The sequence below is a fragment of the Psittacula echo genome (assembly GCF_963264785.1).
Source record: "Psittacula echo genome assembly, chromosome: 5".
NCBI lineage: Eukaryota > Metazoa > Chordata > Aves > Psittaciformes > Psittacidae > Psittacula > Psittacula echo.
In genome coordinates this window covers 23,273,494-23,293,612 of record NC_137739.1, presented here as the reverse complement: position 1 = coordinate 23,293,612, position 20,119 = coordinate 23,273,494, and the positions used below count along the sequence as shown (strand labels likewise).

Genomic DNA, 20,119 nt, shown 5'->3' with positions numbered 1-20,119 from the left:
TATACATTTTTTTGAATGCACATTAAAAGCAGCACAATGAATTTAGTACACAGCTATTAATGAATCGGTTTCCCTTATAACTCTTGGTCAAGAGCAAATACATCTTCCTGCATTTACTTTGCATCTCAGTGCACATCCACAAATAGAATCAGTATTTCTCCTTCATCCTCTTTTGTTTTGTTCACCTCATACATACTAAACTCTTCTTCCTAACAATGTATTGTGATATAGTTCTGGCTTTTGTCCAAACTTACTGTTATATTTAATATCTCAGCTAACAGCTTTTATTATGATTTAGATCAAAGGAGAATGGGTTTGAGCTACAATAAACCGAAATATATTTGAATGCTGCGCACATTCAAATATATTTAATTGGGAAATGGAACTCTGATTGCTTTTAAGGCATTTCTAAGCATTTTACTGACCCATACATCAACCTCACAAATGAAATTTTTCTTTTTTTTGTGCTGACATTTTTCTTATATTTATGAAACTAGTGATTATGATCTGTTGTGCTTCTGTTCTGCTTCCAAACAATTCACATTTGCTCAATTTTGCTACGATAGGAATTCCAACAGTGGGTTAGAAACCATGTTTTTCTTTAAGATCCTTATATTTCCATGGCAAGTTGACAGTATGCAGGGTTCCATAGTTGTATTTCTTGCAGCTGACAATGCATTTCTTCAGTCCTGCTTTCTACAGTGACATGGGCTTGTGGAGAAGGCTTCATACCTCAAGCACCAACACCACTAATGTTCACACTTCTTACAGAGTGAGCCAAGCCTTGCTGCATGGTGTCACTTGGGTTGAACTCAGACTAGGAAATAACATAGCCGTGCTATTGAATTTTCAGTCAGAGGTATCCCTGAACATCCATTTCATGTTGTACACACTCCAAACCCCACAAAACAGAATCATAGATTAGTTTGGGTTGGAAGGGACCTTCAAAGGTCATCTAGCCCAATCCCCAACTTTTTAACATGTTTAAATGCCATGGCACAAATGAAGAGCCTTGGCATATTGCAGGTAAACCGGGAAAACTGCAGCATGCCACAGTGACAGGGCAGGACAGGCCAATGATACGGCCACCATTCCTGGCCCTGGCATTGAAATGCTCTGATATACCTCCACCAGCCCTAGACTTGGGGGAAAATCCCTTTTTGACTCAAAATCATAAACTGTATGCATGTATGCGTATACACACAGTTGGGTTTTTTGTTATATATATATTTATATACATAAATATACATACATATATACATACAGAAGAAGACAAATGAATAAATACAATAGTAGTATGTCTAGGAGAGACAAAAAAGATAAATTCTGGTCCTCATAAGTGACCAGAAGCAGCCCTGAAACAAAGAATTATGCTTTGCTTATCTATTTCTATTTCTAGACTCAGGAGACTTGGACCTGAAAGACAGAATCTAACACTGATCCTCAGCGTTTTACTGATGTTGGCATTGTACAAGGGTCATGACCTGTGACTTAGTCCTCCTGTAATACAAGCAGTAATAATAGCAAACTCATATTTGACTAAGAGATGTTTGGGATGGGGACAGAAGAAGGAAATGACTCTGACAGTTCAGGAAGAATGCTTAGAATGGAATGAGGTTGCAGGGGGAATTAATCTTTTTGGATTTCAAGCCAGCTGGCTCATTTTTCTCTTCGAGGACAAACTAAAGAGAAAAAAAAAAAAGCATTTATTTTCATCTCTGTATTTCTAATCTGCATCTGTGCAGCCCCACTGTTCTCATCTACCTTTTCCAGGGAATTCATATTGCATGGGTATTCTGCATAGAAGTACCTTACAAATACTGTTACTCAGCTGGAAGAAGTGCCATCTCAAAAAGTAAGCTGAGACCAGTGGAAGCACAGGTGCACACCACACGCTAAATGCCAGATGGGTGACGTATTGGCTTACACATATGAGATCTAAATGTACGGGGTCCTGCTTGGAAGCATCCTCTCACTCCGGTGACTGAGAGTGAAAATCCCTCGCTTGTATATGGGAAGGATTCAGTTCCTTAGCTGTCTGAATCACATGTGTTTCTGTTTATGTAATTTTTTAATATAATTGGCAAATTTCACAATTACCTATGTCTCTGTTCTCTAAATAATTGTTCCAACTTTGTGAGAATGAAACTACTATGGAAACCAAACGCCATGTCTCCTCTAAAGCATATGAAGTACCTTAACTTATCAAATGTATCTAAAAAAACAACTGCGCCTTGACCATCCTTTGGCATTTGTTCTTGAGCAGTGCTTGTTTGGTGAGTCCCAGGGCAGGAGCAGCAGCTCACTGCTGAACACAGATCACACAAAGTGACTTTTTAGACTATTCTGTCAGCTCAAGATTTCAAAAATTTATTCTTTTTAACTCTCGCTACTGTCAGTCATCTTTGACACACCTCTTCCTGCAAAAGGCCAACACCATGAAATAGAACTCATTATGTTAATTTTTATCCAACACGTAGAATTTCGTGTCTGAGAAGAACTGCAAGGCTGAATTCTGGATTAAATGCTTCGTTTTTTGAGTAAAACATAATGTCTAGGGAGAAAAAGGGCAGGAGCAAGCTAGAATGCCTGTAGACATGCAGCAGTGTTTCAGAATCCTTCCTTCTGCAAATGTTGCTAGCAATGACAATTTGTGATCATCTTTTATAATTTATTTTTCCTTTGAATTGTGCAGTGACTGAATATATAGAAATATCAGGGGTTGAGGAGCCCTATAACCGTTCCCTTCTTACAAAGTGTTTCTCTACCAGTATCAGGTGGGATGAGGTCTTCTAAGACTACAGAACATGAACATTTTGGTGACCTGAATTTGCTGTGGTTTGATCTGCCAGCTTTGATGAGAAAGAAATCCCAAAATATTCACAAGTCTTTTAGCAAAACAGACCATATAAAGGCTGGATCTAGCACCAGAGTGAAATGCCATGCAGAGGCAAAGTCAATGTGTATCAGTAACACCAAGTCTCTTTAGCCTTCTTCCTTCTCCAAGTCCCATTGATGCCACTGCCTCACACAGGTCAAACCAAGACCCTAAAAAGTTTTCAGGCTGCACCTTCTACTGCCTATTCACAGACCTGGTTTTGATATGTCACTGTGTATTTGATGAAGAACTTGGGCACTGTTGGATGACATCACCACTGCAATTGATGCTAAGTGTAAAATACTCTCGGGTCATTAAATTCTGATTGTTGCTTTTACCAGCGAGCACATTACATCATCCTTTCATAAACAGATCAGGTTTCATCCCAGAAGTAATTAGCATTTGCCCTACTTATTCTGGAGGCCTTTCCAGCTTGTTACTTCTAACATCTAGTAGGTGTCTCGTACCCATGCTGTTTTACTTTAATGGGTTTAATCTCTGAAGTTTACCCCAATAGCAATCCTATTGTTTTATCCTTTGCATCACTAAGCAAGCCAGGCCCTCTTCACCTTGTCTCCTTTATTCTTCATTCATTTGGTCACCTTACCAACCCCTCCCTATCTCCTGTTTGAATTCAGCTGGAGAATCTCTCAAACCTGGGGCTTTGTTTTATAACTCATTATATCCATGATAATGTCTATATATGTCTAGATAAAACTCTGACTTGTTTCTTATAGATCATTAGCTTCAAGGTGGCATGATCTTTAAATATGTCATCTGCTAGATCATGTTTCAAACCAAGACCCTCTTGTTCAAATTACCTTACCAAGTTTCAGGGCTTAGGCTGTGATTCAACTATCTCTGTTGATTTAGAGATATATAATACACTGATCAAAGAAATCATCAATGGTTTTAACTTTAAAATGCTTTGAGGTGCTGATTGGGAAGACACCTGCGCTGTGTTGGACTCACAAGCTACATCTGTACTGCTTTGTGGAGTGTTTTCTGATGTATGGGCCACTTGTTACAGCTGATTGTATCTGGATTGCTCAGAGAAAATGCAGATTCCTTTAGAGCAAAGTGACTGTGATATTAGTGTCTTTATGCAGCCAGCCTAAACAGCATCTCATTGCATGAAATCCAGCCTACGTATTGTATTGGGGTGAAATATCAAGTCAGGTAGAAACAATTAAGGATACCCGTTGGATAGAGTGCCTGGAATTAACAATGTCAGAATCATATGTGGGTTCTGTTTCAGAGAAGATTAGTCTTTTCCCCTCAGAAAGGGGCTCTGGTTATGAGATATCATACATGCAGTAGGGATTACATGGAAGCTTGGGACCTGGAAGAGTACTGGAAACAAAGTTATTTGACAGTATTGACATATCATGGATAACATAATCTCAAGAAATTAGAAGTTTCTTTGTCAGCTTGGTCTGAAAGCATCTGGTGTAATTTCATGTAAACTGCATAGCTAATTTCCTACAGATACTAATTTCAAAGGATTTGGATCAGTTGAGGATGGAATGCAAAAATAAATCCAAATTTCAGACATAATCCTACTCTAGTTAGTTATATCTGAACAAACAGGGACAAGTTCTAAAATTTTTGTATTTAGTCCTTGAGGCAAGTCCAGAGGAGGCCACTGAGATGCTGTGAGGGCTGGAGCAGTTCCGCTCTGCAGACAGACTGAGAGAGCTGGGCTTGTTCAGCCTGGAGAAGAGAAGGCTCCGAGGAGACCTTAGAGAAGCTTCCAGTGCCTGAAGGGGCTACAAGAAATCTGGAGAGGGGCTTTTCACGAGGGCCTGTAGGAACAGGACAAGGGGCAATGGCTTTAACCTGACAGAGGGGAGACTGAGATGAGCTCTTAGGCAGAAGTTCTTCCCTGTGAGGGTGGTGAGGCCCTGGCACAGGTTGCCCAGAGAAGCTGTGGCTGCCCCATCCCTGGCAGTGTTCAAGGCCAGGTTGGACAGGGTTTGGAGCAACCTGGCCTAGTGGAAGGTGTCCCTGCCCGTGGCAGGGGGTTGGAACTGGATGAGCTTTAAGGTCCCTTCCAACCCAAACCATTCTGTGATTCTACAAAATAGCTCATTGAGAGTAAATGCAATTGTCTTCATTTAGTATCTTGAGGATTGCCACCATCCTATACCCAAATAATTCCAAGCATCCACATTTGTCAGCTGAGGGCTGTACAGGTGCTTCACAGTAACAGAGAAAAGAATTTTTTAGCCTATAATGTTCTTGTTTGAGCTAAAAATTTAACACCATTGAAGATGGCTTACTTGCTTCCAATGTCTGTAACTGTAAGCAGTGCTCTTCCTAACTTGTGGAAAGATTCCTTTTCCTCAGCAATATAACATGACAGGTTTTTGCACTTTTTCAGCTGTTCTCCCATGGACCAATTGTTACACCCCTGACCGCAAACTGTGAGTAGCCCCTCATGTGGGATATTTACATTACCTATACTGATGTTTGCTAAGTATGTACCTACATGTCACTTGTTCATCTCCTCTGTAACTCCTGATAATGTTGCTCTTACTCTAGTTTTAGTCTGCAATCATACTGATTACAACTGATTGTTTATGTTTATGATTCTTTATGTTTACTGCTGATTATTTATGCTTAAGTATTTGATATGGACTAAGTAAAAATAAACCCAGTGTGAGGAGACACTCTTCAGCTATTCTGTGACATTTATCATCATTCTGACTTGTCTCTAGTATAGGCTAATTTCCTGATGACTCTGATGACCCTTCTACTGTAGACATATTCCTGTGGAATACTCATCCTGACAGTTTATGGCTTCAGAAATGATAGACAGTATGTAGTGTTTTTTTCTGAATCGGGCCTTTAATTTGCATAAAATGACATAGGGCTAACAAAGCTGGGATTACGCCATGGATATTAGAGTGGTTGATGAACTCAGTTGCCCAGCAAAGCAGATAGAATAAGCTACCCTTGACATTAGAAAGGAGCCCTTATTCCCAAATGCCAGTCTTAGGTTGAACATGCTTCATGAAAGATCCTTTTTAATAACAGTCTGTGGCCAGAAGCTGTAATATAGCAGCTTTATTTGATTTTTTTTTTTAATGTGATAAAACAGGTCATTTTCATTCATATGTGTACAAGGGAGGAGGGGGATGTGTGTCTGTGTGCCCTTCATACAAAATCCTATTATAAGCCCTTCATGAAGCATTAATATGTAAAAGCCGACCTCCCGCCATCTAATCCAGTATAATACAGGCTAGGACACATTATTAATTTTTGTCACACATCTGAGGCCCCCTTTTATCAACCAAAACCCTTATCCAAATCCCTTGTTGCATCATTAAATTGTGAAAACAGCTTCATCATTCATGACAGAAAAATGGAAGGACCCTGAGCCATATGGCAGAGAGAGCAGCGATACCAGCCACGCTGGACCCTTCCCCTGGACCCTTCTTGCAGTGACTGGTGCTTACGAGGCCCTGCAACGCCTGACAGAATCATTTGGGGGAGAGGAATACGCAATATTGATTTCTTTGCCTGGAAACAAAGGAACCCCACAGCAGCACCCAGTTTCATCTGCAGGATTTTGAACTGACTGTGAAATGTGGGCTCGGCAAGTACAGTTTCAGGGGTTCTGTCTTACAGTGCAAGGTCAATTTATGTCTTCAAGAGTTCATAAGTTGGCTCTTGTCTACCCATCCCCAAATCCTCTGGTTCTGCTGAGAATTATACATTGTTTGCAAATCAGAAAACTACATGATATGTACACCTGATAAAGAGGCGGGGAATTATTTCTCTTTTTCAAGCAGAACAGTGTGAAGATAACAGGTTCTAGGAAATCTTTGTCCTTGTGTTTCTAAACCAGTACTTCACCTTGCATGTTTTTATGCTTGTTGTCATTAAGGCTGGTTTTGGGATTAAAACTGATTTCACTGACACACTAATGACACAGTTTCAGTGAAAATCTTTGGGACTCTGAGATGAGACGCACTGGCACACAGTTGTCCAAAATACCATCCATTTTACTCATGCAAATAATCCTATCGGATTACTTGCTGGAAAGAAGGATTTAGTCCTTAATAACAAGATGAATGGCACTTTAAAAACAGAGATGAATTTAAAGTGAAAGGTTGATTTATATATTTTCATTCAGGTGAGAATGTGACGATGAAGAGTTCAACAGAGATGAGAGATAATTGCATTGTAGAGACATTTAGGGTAGCTGTGTGGTAATGACTTTAATGGAATAGTGCCACTGCAGTTTAACAGATAATTAGAAATATGTGTCATTATCATAGAATTATAGGGAGACTTTAATTACTTAAACGCTATAATTCTATTCTGCCTTTTGTATTTCTTTATGTAAGAAAGTTCTGTTTGCATATACTTAAATGAGCTAAAGTGGTCACTCAGTTTTGTTTTACCAAAAAAAACCCAGTTTGTGATCAGTACAGATCTATTTGTGAAACATTATTTGGCACGTGCAGTCCAAACCTGCATTTCTATTTTAAATATATAACTGTGAACTTGGGAATTAATTCCCTATCCTGTGTAATCTAGTGGTGTCCCATTCATTTCAGAGAATCTTTCCTGGTTTACAGTAAGTATTTAAACTGTTCACTTAGGAAATCAGTGAGGAAACACTGCCACAGCATTTTGGGAATGCTTTTGATAGAACAAGGGGTTTATTATACATTTCCAGTGTGGTTTTAAAAGAATTTTTTAAGAGGGTATCCGCAGTTAAAACATAACAATATTTAAATTCTTCTGAGATGAGGTGGTAAAAACCAGTACAGTTTCACACCTTCCCATGTATGGGTGACAGCACAGCAGGGACTTCATTCACAGGCAGATGCAGCTTTGCAGTCGCATGAATGTGAAATAGAAAATACTAATTTAATAAAATTATTCTGTTTCTAGATTAAAGCAGAACAAGTGCTTGGCTTTAAGGCCATCTAGCCTGACATTCACTATGGCATTAACCATTATGTTTCACTTGATTATCCTTTATATTTTGCTTAATTATCCTTGTACTGAAAACATTTTATAATAGCTAAAATAGAAATTCCAATATAGGAATTTAACACCCAAAGAAGAAGAATCTAACATTTAATTTCTCTGGTTGGACCAGCAGTGGCTAGTCATTATTGTTAATATTTATGCTTTTTTTATTTATATGGCTGCAATTTACTGGTTCTTGTTATTATCTTCCCATGGGACTAAAGCACACATTATTCTCAGTGATTTTTCCAGTGGCATACATTGTAATCAGATTATCTCCTAGCATTCTTCTTTATATACTGATATCCTGAATATATAGTTCTTGCTATTTCTTTCACTATGTGCCATTATATACTATCATCATTTAAGTAATTGAAGATCTCTAAATAAATCTCTAATTTTTCAACACCGATATTAATATGTGTGTACCCAAAATACCTACCACAATCCAAAGTCAGTGTCCTTGACCTAAATACGCTCACTGCACTAAATACAGAAAAATAAAAAGGGATTATAGCGACTTCCTTAGTACAGCATTATGTTGGAAGCTCATGATGGGTTTCTTGCCTACCACTTAAGACCCCACTCAGCTTTTCCGGGGTGGTTGCCTCCTGTTTGGTGTTACTTTGCACTTAAGAGTCACATTTATCAAACAGTTCAGTTTACTGAATGGTATTTCGTATATCACCTGATTGTCTCCTCCTTTGTGTACCCACAAGTTTATCAGCATTTATACATACTCCAGAAATGGCCGATAAAATGTGAAGCTCACATTAGGGTTTGTTTAAGGGCTACTCAGCAGTATCATAATAGTGTCAAAAAAGAATGGGTTCCATCACACCAAGGGATGACCTGGCCAATAACCCAAGTAACCTGGGCTCCTCAACAGGACATAGGCAGAGGTATGCATATTCTGGGGGCGACACAATACACCTATCAGAATAGCCCTATCAAAATTTCTTTTCATGGACTAAGTGGAAATTCAGATGAGGTGGGTTTGGAGGACTGTTAGTACTTCATACCCTTTATGCTCACAGTGCATTGTAATTATATGATGACAACCCCTCTGGTGGGAGCCTCTGTAATGCTGATATTGAAACCTGTCATTAAAAAGCATTCAAATGAGATCTATGTGCTTTTAATGGTATTAACTGCCATTATGAGTAATAGCCTTGCTGATTAAATAGTGTGGATACATGGTGTAGGGCATCACACTCAAATGTTCATGTTTTCTGTATTCTTCAAGGAAAAATACTTTTAAATAATGTGAAAGCAGCTCAGTTCCTTCCTCCTGAAAACCCTGCTGACACTAGTCAAAATCCATTGTGATTTAGTGAAAAACATGGCACCGAATCCCCAGTAAAAACCAAAAAAACTAAAACAAAATAAAAATCTCATTTAATTCACTTTTTGGAAAGAAAGCTTTGATATTACTAATCAGAAAGGATTGTGACCAATCAACCTTTATATTATTTTGGATTTATCTCTGGAATCTGCTTGTCTATTCTTGCCCCTGCAGTCTCCAAACCTCTGAATCATGGGTGATTTTCTCGCAATAAAGAGTTATGTAAAGATCTCTGTAGGGACCATGAATTCTACTCCCAGTGTCCAGTAGCTTTGTTTAGTGTAAGGCTGTATGTGTGTTCAGATAGGAGAAGTAACTTAGATGAGTTGCCAGCCTGGATGTCCATGTGACAAGATACCTCTTCTCTAAACTACTAGTGCCTACTCGATACTGTCTGCTATCATCATGTCATGATTAATCAATGGCAGGGTTCATTGTTCATTGTTCTTTGAGAACTTAACCCCAACTAAAGGGATAGCTGTAGCAAACTCTACCCATGGGACTCCACATCACGCTCTCTTCCTTCCCCCAGCCTGCTGTGGTTGGTTGCATAGAGCATCTTCCAGAGGCAAATCCTCCTTTGGGAGAAGAGGTCTCCAGCCTCTTGTGGCAAAAGGGAATCCTTTTCTATTTTCACACACTACTCAAAGGATGCAAGTTTAAAGCTTCACTGATTGCAAATGAGGGGGCAGCTAAGGCCCAATCCATGTCTTTTGGAAGATGATGTTGTCTTGCAATGTACTAAAGGTTCTCTGATCCTACAGAAGTCAATAAAGGTTGAAAGTGTTCAGGAGTACCTTTGTAACGTATTAACACAACTTCTATTGACCACCTGAGAGGTAAGTGCCCAGGAAAAATGTTGTTTCTGATTGTTCTCTGGAATTTTTGAATAATTTTGTTTGACCTTCTTGGTGCTACAGCCGTGTAAACACGTCTTCTATATAAGGCACTTTATTTTGTGCTGGGCTGAAAATACTCTATAACAGAAAATTCTCAGTGATGCAGCATGAGATAAACTGATATCAAAGCTATCGAGTGCAAATTCCTAAGAAACCTCATTTACTACTTGTAGATCTGTAAGTCACTAAATCTGATCTGTCAGAACTGGAGCTATGCATGATAAGAACAGTGGGTCAAGGCTGAGCAGAATAATCATGCAGCAGGAGCAGCCTTGAGCTCCACAATTAGCAAAGGATCTCAGTAAAATGCTTCCCACTGACAGACTCACTTGAAGAAAAATACATTAGAGAGTTCAGAGCTCAGGGTTCCTAATTCTTGATTGGCACTAAGCATTTTAAAACAGGGGAAGAATCAAAATAAAGGGTTTCAGCCCAGCTTGAAATTAATGCCTTGTGTGTAGAAAGGCTTACTTGATACCACAGGAGGGTCATTTCTTCTGTATTGTATTCCTCAGTAAAACTATCAAATTATGTCAAACCGATCTCTATAATTGGTTGCTAGACTGACTCTTAATGTCAAGCAAACTTGGTGCCATACACTCAGCAATTCCCTGTCACTAACAAATTAAGCTCACAAAGTGCACCTGAACCTTCCTCCCAGTTTCCTTCCTTTAAGCATCTTGGAGTCAGTTTCTCATTCCTGCTATATTTTCCATGTACACCATTATCTCCTTCCCTTCCTAGAATGAATATCTTAAAAATCTCCCTTTTTCTTGAGCTCAAGGCTGAGTTTCTCACAGATCATCTTGAGGCTGGTGATGCTATTCTAGGATCTATTCTTTCTTTATGTAGAGCACATCTGAAATTTGTTTTTTCTGTATAAATTCAGACTTGCTCTGGATGCAAAGGAAACCATTGACATCACCAAGATATTAAATGAGGTTTATAAAAATATGAAGTCCTTGGCTGCCATCCACCACAGTGTGAAAGGACCTGTTGTGGCTAGAGCACTAAACATGTCTCAGTAGAGACTTTTAGAGTAGGTCATGTTCTTTTGGTGCTCTTGGCCTTGAGGCCTGTGTATGCACTTGTCTGACTTCCTTGCACAGTTTCTTGGAAAAGGTATGGACCTGATGACTTGCATCCTATTTTGGGTGCTGCTTTATCCTACAGTCATTCTGTTCATGTTGAACATATAGATGTCAAAATCTATTTGTAGCATTCAGGAACTAACTGGAAGTTCGGCCTCCTCAGTGCGCTATTATTTCAACCACTACCTCTGACGACCCAGAACTCTCTTTTCTGCCATTTTTATCTGAAAACTGAATATAAATTACAGTGACTATCCATATTTTACTATTTGCAATTACTGGTATGTATGTAATTATGGTTTGTATGCCATAGCTCGTTCCTTTAATTAAATCTGTGATTTACAAAGTCATTTGCCTTGTGCTGGAGTTGTCTCAGGGGCTTCCACCATAATAATAACTAACTACTAATCTGTGAAAATTGCCAAGTTAAAATACACCAGGTTAATAACTGGGACTAGTCCCATTTAGTGTTGGGAGTGTAAATGTTTGTGAAGAGGAAAATCTGTCTCACTTGTATGCCAGGCTATGTTTCTATTACTGAATTTTCCTGGGAATTGTCCTGCAAATCCTTGAGGTTACACCACATTACACTTGGGTTGACTCAAATGACCTCAATGACGTTGCTGGGGTGACTGAAGGCAGATTTGGGATTCTCTGGGTGTAATTCTGCACTCTTTACTCGAGCAAAGCATTAATTAATCCTGAGGACTTACAGACTCCTTTACTCTTTTAGTGTGTAAAGATGCAAAAATGCTCAAAAGGAAGAGAAGGGAAAGAACCCTTTAAGTGGCTGATGTCATTTAAGATAAGCTTTTGCATTTCTGAGCCAGGGTCAGAAAGGTGGCGCTTGTAAACAGGTAAGCAATGGGTACCCCAAATTAATCAATGTTGCATTTGGGTTTATTTGGGTTATCTCAGTTACAGAGCATCTCTCCATTAGTAAACACTCATTTTTAATGAGGCTTTCTGTCTAAAGGGTATTTACCTTGGGGAGAGCATTTTTTGTGGTAGCTCCCCTCTCCCCCCACCCCTTTCTCAAACACAAGTGAGCCTAGGCAACACAAGATCTACCCCTGATTTTGCACACTCCCAAGCAGAGTTAAAGCTGTATAGTGCTGATTTTAGTATCCATTTGCGCTCAGTAACTGCTTTGAAGAATAGCATTAGGACCTTGGCTACTTCTGCAAACGATGAACCCGTGGCATTAAGCATGGATGTGAAAGCCTCATGTGTCTTGAATACTCAGAGGATCTAATTAACAGGTAGAATCGCACCCTGGGTGCTTGAGAAATTGCCAGACACCATAGAAACGAGTCCTTAAGTCCCCGCACCATCTGCACTTCCTTTTCATTGTCGAAGCCTCATTGAAACATGCTTTTTTCGACCATTCTAAATTCATTTGTGTGTGAATGGAAAATTCCCCGCTGATGGTTTTCTTTTTCATTAAAATAAAACAAAAATTTGAAAATTCTGTCATTCAATAGTGAGGGAAAAAAAAAAAAAAAAAAAAAAAAACAACAACAAAAAACCAAACAAACCTCAAGCTTTGACGAAATAATGAATCATTGAATTTGCCTCTGAATATTTGACTATCATTGCCACAACCCCCTTAAACGACTGCTTAAAAGAAAAAGAAACCAACAGGAAGGTCTGAAGGTCGGTGATCAAGGCACCAACACATCCTTAAGTCCAGGATTCACGCGTGTTCCTGCCTTGGGGGACCAGCTCCTGCCCCGCTTTGACCCCCCTCCCCGTCCCCGGGGGATGCTGAGGCTGCCGTTACCTGTTAGCTGCCAACCGGGACGAGATATACCCGCCGGGGATTTGGGTGATGATGTATCCCCAGAAAAAAGAGCCGTGGATCATGCCAACTGTTTCCGGATCCCAATTAAACTTTGCTTTCTTCCAACGCAACGGACCGGCAGAGAAGGAGAGAAAGAAAAAAGGAAGGCTGTAATCGTGCCGGACTAAAGCATCTATCCGTAGTACCTTTATACCGGGCAGTCGGGGGGGTCTGTCTAAACTTCGGCGGTGGCACACCGCGCTGCTGGCTGTGCTTTAGCCTAGCAAATACACCACCTACATCAGCTACAAACCTAATTAACAATAGGAACAACAAGAGCATCGGGCCTCCCTGCGACGCATGGCTCAGAAGTGACCCGATCCCCGTGTGCCCCGAGCCGGGGAGTCTAGGGGAAGCACAGGACCGGAGGGATGCTCAGCTGCTGCTGCAGGCAGCCACCCCGTGCTCTAGGGCTGGGCTCCGGACTTGTGTATTGAGCAACTCCGCTTTCTCCCTAAGCTGTAATTCGCTTTAGAACTGGAGAACGAGTCTTTATTAAAGCAAACGCTCCCACCCCGGTGTTTTCAGACATTCCTACACAACATTCTCCTCCCCGTCCCTGCTACAGCGCATCCCCTGGTACCAGCTCACCCGACGCCCTGCTCTCCCCCGGCCCCTCCGCTTATTGCACGAAGTGTCTGTGGGATGAGGACAAAATTGAAATAAATGTGTCCGCAAATTAGTACCGCAAAACGGGGCTGGGAAGCGGAAAGGAAAACTAGGAATAACGGGAAGAAATTGCTTCTCCTTTACGAATTCCGCCCTGGAAGGGGCCGGGCGGTGCGCGCGGGGCCGCCCTTGGGGGCGGGGGGCACCTCAGGGTGCCCGACCGAAGGCCGTGCTGCGAGGAGGTGGGATCTGCGAGGGAAGGGTTCCCACCTCTTTGATAATTTTTCCTCCTCGGTGTATGGTGCTGTTATTGACCATATCCACGATGGCCACTCCCAAGTTACATCGGATCCCGAAGGAAATGCAGAATCCCAGTCCACTCATGATGGCAATGATGTACCTCCGGGGCAACCCGAAGCAGGTACAGTCGCACAATGGGGCTTTCTTCTCGGGCATTTCCACGGGCTTCCCATCTTCCGTCAGCTCGATGGTGTCCCCTGGCTTCTGCCTCTTCTCTAGGACCCTGCTCGACACCAGAAGAAAGTCAAGACCCAGCCGCCCGACCACCTGGGGCTTAACCCTCTGCTCCCCGCCCCTCGGATCCCTTGTGGTTGAGTTGAGGATTTATTCCTCGTTTTCCGTTCACCTTCAACTGTTCTTTAGACCTGTGGGAGTCAGGATTAGTCACGGTCAGCTCCCCCCGCCACCCCACCGCAGGAGCCCGGGGAGGAGCCCGGGCTGGGAACCTCTCATCTATCATTAAAGACTTCTCCTTAAACATGTAGGAGGCGTTAAGAAGACATCATCTCTAACCACTGCGGAGGCGCCATGTTGGGTAGTCCAAAAACCACAACATGGAAAGCGAGTCAGTCCTTTGGAGGAGGTTTTATTCCCTCCGTGCTGTATTAGGAGCACCAAAGGGGAATGATCTTGGTGTGCATCTCGCTTCAGGTCTGGGAACAAAAGAGATGTTAACAGAAAAAGGAGAGGGGGAGGGATTGCTACTTATTTTAGATTTGCAAAATGGCTGTCACATGCAGGGGAAGAAAACATGAGCGGCCTCAGAGAAGGCTTTCCAAAAGATCGCAATCGCTCATAGCTTCACATTGTAAGCAGGGATCCCTCAGCAAGTTTAACCTCCCCAGATCACCTTTAAGTCAGATCTCATTGTGTCGTCGTGTCGTCCCCCGTCGGTCCGGGTCCCCCCCCCGCCCTTTCCCTCCCGCGCTTCCTCGTTTTTACATGAGAATCGTATCTTCTAATCTTTTCCTGGAGAACAATGTGCAGGAATCTGAAGTGGAAGGGTTATTTGCAGCAATCTCCAATCATCAGAAAAAAAACTAAAAAAAACCCAAACCCTAAACCACACCCCTGGCACTCACGAAAGGGGATTTAGAACATTTCAATTTATTTCTTCCTTGGTGGAAAAGCTTTTCAAATGCCGTGTCGGCAGTGAACAAGATCGGGTCCATCAAGCAAGTGTCCCACGCCGAACCTCTTCATCTTCTTTTGCAATCACCAAGATATTTAAAAGACGGGAAAACGGTCCGCTTGCACCCAAGCACCATCGCCTCGATGTGAGCGTTCCCAAGCCTCTGGGCTGTCCTACCGCTGCCGTCAGGAGTGTTTCCTCATGTCGGAAATACTCCTCCAAGGAGCATCCCTTTGAGGTTAACTCATCCGGCTAATGGGCACTAACAATTAGCAGAATGAGGCTCAATAGCTTCTCGGTTTGGGAGAAAATCCCCGTATTTTATCCAAGTTACTCGGTTGAAATTATCCTGATTTTTCTTTGCTGGGAGATTTCTTCCCATGTTTAAAGACGGCAGCATGAAGAAGTTTCTTAAAGGTGTGGACAAAATAAACCACCTTGGGTTTATGTTCAGAATTCGTTTGTGCGAATTAAGGACGATGAAGAAGCGTTTCCCCCTGAACTGGCTTCTTGTCTTCGGGCAGATATCAGAAATCAGTGTATAACGGACACGAAAACGACTGTAATTCTAAGATTCGGAAGAAAAGTAATTCAGTCCCGCGAGATGAAAAAGATTTATAAATCGTGCATTTGTTCATCAAGGGGGGAGTTCAAACGGAGTTCTGCTGGAAAATACAAACACCGTTTCTCAATTATTTGCTCTGTTCTTAAAAAGCACTAGATATGATCGTTTTGTATGTTGTTGAGTCTTTTCGGACGATAAGAGGTTTATTTCCTTCGTTATATTTTATACATATATATTTATATTAATGGATTTTCTTTTTACTTTTTTTTTTCTTTATTTATTTTCATTTTCTGACCATTGAAAATGACTCAAATATGACCAAACCCTCCAGAATATTCACTGCGGCGTTGATGGCTTTGCTTTTGCCTTTGGCTTTTCAAAATCGCCCCCTTCCTACTAAGATGACAATCTTCATTTTGCCTTTATCACCTCACTGATGTGTCCCCCATGCCTGCAAATGGCAGCAGCAGTTGTGACTCATGCTGTGGCACAGCCCTGTGCCTGTGCCCGGCACTGCCGCATAGGTAGGGAGAAAAGACTTTTACGTGACCTGCCCTAGGCAGATAAATCCGCAGTTCCCTCTCTGTAATTCGTGTAGAAAAATACCCTCAAATTTCGGCGTACTTTGTAGCAGAGGCAACAATCGAAAATACGCTGGAATTTCACAGACTATTCTCAAACGTCCTGGAGGTCACTCAGGTGGCCAGATTGGATAGAGCACGATGTGTCAACTTCATGCACTTCATACATAGGTGTGCGAGAATTTGGGGTCGGTTATCTGTGCTGTGCTCGGAGGCGGCAGAAATGTTCTGTACACACACAAACGTACTGTTGAGGGATACTTTTGGGTTTAGCAATTGCAGTTGTGTATTACTTATAATCGAAGTGGATGCTTCTCAAGGCAGACGGATAAATAATTAAACACATCCCTCTATATGTTTCAGCTTCAGGAGAAAAAAAAAAAAATATCGTTCGGATATTAATTATTTATACATCTCCATGTTTATCTTCTTCTGACGACGAATTACACAAGGGAGAAGACTAATCGAAACCAGGAAAGATTATTATTATTAGTTAATGATTGGTAAGGGCAGCGGGAAAGATCCTGTGACTGCATTGCAAAATTAACACAGAACCAGAATACCGGGAGCTGCTCTCCCCTGCTTAAGATTTCAAGATAGGATCCTGGTTTTGTGGGAGACAGATGGAGTAATCTTTCCCTTCGTATTTACTGACACTATCTACGAATCAGATAGAGAAGTTACGAGGGTGCCATATTGAGAAGCTTCAGCAGTAATTTGCAGGATCCAGATTAGATCAGCAGTATCTCAACGGCTCCCAGCCCTGCCACCACGAACCTCCCCAAAACATGCGACCTCCTTCATCAGCTGGTGGTGAGGAAAAGCTTCCCATTATTTGTAGGAGTTAGAGCCCTATAAGAGATCGCAGTCTTACCTGTAGAGTTGACCAAGCGATTTGCCAGCAAAATTCTTCAATCCCTCCTTGCCAGGGGTCAAAATCCTTTGTTTTACCGACTCCATTCCTGCGGGGGTGCTCGCTGGATTCTGCTCTGCTCAGGATAGGGCACTGCTACGAGCAACGGTGGTTCATATTGGTTTAATCTCTTAACTTTTTCCCCTCATTAAACGGCTCTCAGTGCACCTCCGGGGAAAGGGAGAGTGAGAGGAAGCGTGCGCGCCCGTGTGTGTGTGAGAGAGGGAGCGGAGAGGCGGCGTGCAGAGCCGAGGGGCGGGGGGGCGAGGGCGAGGGAGCGCGCCTGTGTGCGGCGGCGAGCGGCAGCTCGAGCGCGCAGCAGGCAGCCCCCGGCTTTCCTGGCAGCGCGGAGTTGCCACGCACGGTCAGAAAGTCTTCTCGGCCTCGCAGGGTTCGCTGCTGGCGGGTGGAGGCAGTGGAGGGAGCCCGGCTGGGAGGGGACGGAGATCCCTTTGCGGGAGCGCTTCAATGCAATCTCGGGCAGGCGCTGGAGGCTGGAGGGGGATGGGTGAGCTTCTCCGCCGTAGGCAGAACGGCCTCTGGCTAAGCCCTAGATGGCGAGGAGCCCCGACTTGTCTGCTCTGCCGCCCGCCCTCCGCGCAGGGCTGCTCCCACAGCGGCCGCACAGGTCGCGCTCTGAGGCGGCGGCGGCGAGCGGCACCCTCAGGGCACCTCGGCCCGTTCAGCACCGTGGACAGCACCGCAATCCGCAGGGTCCTCGTGGACTCCCCTCGTCGCCGCTCCGCTCCTCGGGGCTGGTTTGCCGCACGTCGGGGAAAACGCGAAGAGAGAAAGGGGCCTTCGTGCCGTCAGTCAGGGCACTAACTGCACATGGCACCGCTCTTGCTATAAATAGATAACATCTATTCTAAAGGTATATTTATCTCTATAGCCGTCTTTACTTGCACCGCTTACTTTATATCATATTAGGCATCCATTAGTGACTGCATTCTCTTAAACATTTAATATTTCCCATCTCTTCTGTGTCCTCTGCTTTCATGCCTCTGTGTAGCCCAGCATAACGTTTAGACTTGTGTCAGTGTTCCAGAAGTGGAATGAGCTGCGTGTATTCTGAACCGAATTATTTTTCTTTGCAGGTCTAGTAATTATTGTCCCACTTTAATCACTCTGAAGTAGATTGAAGATGCAAAACATACTATTTATTTCTAAGTCACAACCATTACATTTCTCTTAGGCTTCATGTGAATCCTAGTGTTCCTATGTATTTTTTAATTAAAAAAATAATGAATAACCTGTGTTCTGATCAAATCCTTCTAAAATTATTGAACTCTTTCACTTGCTTCGTTGGTGACAAAAGGTAAACAGAGTATTTAAAAGTAAGATTTCCTGATGGAAACGGGTGTTGTAGCTGCAGTGCCCCAAATGCAGCTGCTCTCTGGATTTATATAACTAGTTTTTCCCATGTTGCCCTCTCGTGGAGGGTTAATGAAGTTTTACAGCAGCAGAGCACATTTATACAAGGATAAATTTTTTCAATATTGAAATTCCATTAATGAATAATCCGGGTAAAATTTTGATATTTCCTTTCAAAATTGTAAAAGAGCCACAAAGTACTAAAAGAGAAAATAAATGATGTGTAAATGACAGGTAATTGCAATGCTGCTAATTAACATCATAACACGGAGCTGATTTCTGAATAGTGACAGGTACTGAGGGAGGGGGGGTTTAGCACAGGTTTCAGTGCAGCATCTTGCCTACCATTCTGCTGCCAACAGGATTTTTCCCAATGGAAACAAAGCTGCACGGTTACATAAGCAAGTCTTCCCAGGGTTTCATGGCTCCGGTGTGCCATTGCAGAAGCTCAAAAGAAACCTGTGTTAATAGATTCTTCTGACAGGCAGCAGGAACAGGAAATCATTTAGCAGGGATGCAAAGGGATAGGATTCCGTAACACCAGCCTTCCAGAAAGATACTGAGCCCTTTTCTGAGCTGGAATTTGAGACTGGAAATCTGCAGGGCAAGGGTGCTTTGTTCATTTGCACACTACCTATGAGGAGCTCTGGCCCTTTTCTTTAGAAAGCTCAGCACTGCCATGGTTTTGATGCTATGGCTACTAAGTCGCAGCAATAACTATTAGAAAAATCATAGCATTTTATAAATAAATGATGACTGATTTGGGAAAGATAATTTATTACCTCACACAAAAATGGATTTACAGGAAGCATGAGACATTCCTAGGTGTAGAATCATACTAGAGGAGAATTAATTAGTCCTTAATTAGGTAAAATAGGCAAAACCAGCAATAGCATAGTGAAATGCTACAGTGACTGGGCTGCTGCTATAGCCATCTGAAGCAGAAATTCTATGTCTATCCCATATTATATCCAGCTATTACTGACTCACATCCTGATCAAGCTTAGCTGCTTTGGGTTCACATGAGGCACTAATAAAGAAAGCTAATGTCATCAGTGTTACAAAATATGTACAGACTTGTCAGCTTTTTAAACTTTATATATTTTATTATTTATTAGATGTTATGACAAAAGTTATTTAACCCTAGTAGGTTACGGCACTTCTGGAAGAAAAAACACATTAATATATGCTATCAGAATTGTTATCAATAATTATTTCTATAACAAATACCTGTCACAGACAGACCTCTTTCACAAAAGACCTAATTCACACTCCAGTGAAATTCTTGTGATGTCTTTCCACTGGTGTCAGTGGCAAGTGAAATAGGATGTGATGCAGCAAATTCCCATCCAGATATCACTGCTAAATGTTCATGTATTGACCAGAAGAATAGAGATTCAGTCAAAAATCACCTAGTAAAAAATGCAGTTCTGAAAAACTCTTAACAATTCCTGTGGGACTGGGATGACAGTGTAGGATGCAGGATGCTGCAGGTGCCTGCAGTTTTTCACGTAGAGTCGAAAGCTTACTGTTTAATCCCCAGATCTTGTATTTAAACACAATTCTCTTTGCCTGAGAAGAGTTTCCTTTTTGTTTTTTT

At 42.0% G+C, this 20,119-nt stretch overlaps 1 protein-coding gene across 1 annotated transcript in view; it reads right to left on the bottom strand.

Moving 5' to 3' along the window:
- Window positions 1-17,192, bottom strand: part of SLC17A6 (solute carrier family 17 member 6) — a gene marked incomplete at both ends in the record, with an annotated part of 30,030 nt that extends 12,838 nt beyond the window's left edge. The window contains 3 exons of the mRNA XM_080618700.1: window positions 12,986-13,104; window positions 13,925-14,177; window positions 17,107-17,192. Coding sequence (XP_080474826.1) covers window positions 12,986-13,104; window positions 13,925-14,177; window positions 17,107-17,192 — 458 coding nt within the window. The remainder of the gene's footprint in view (window positions 1-12,985; window positions 13,105-13,924; window positions 14,178-17,106) is intronic.
- Between the last annotated feature and the right edge of the window lie 2,927 nt (window positions 17,193-20,119).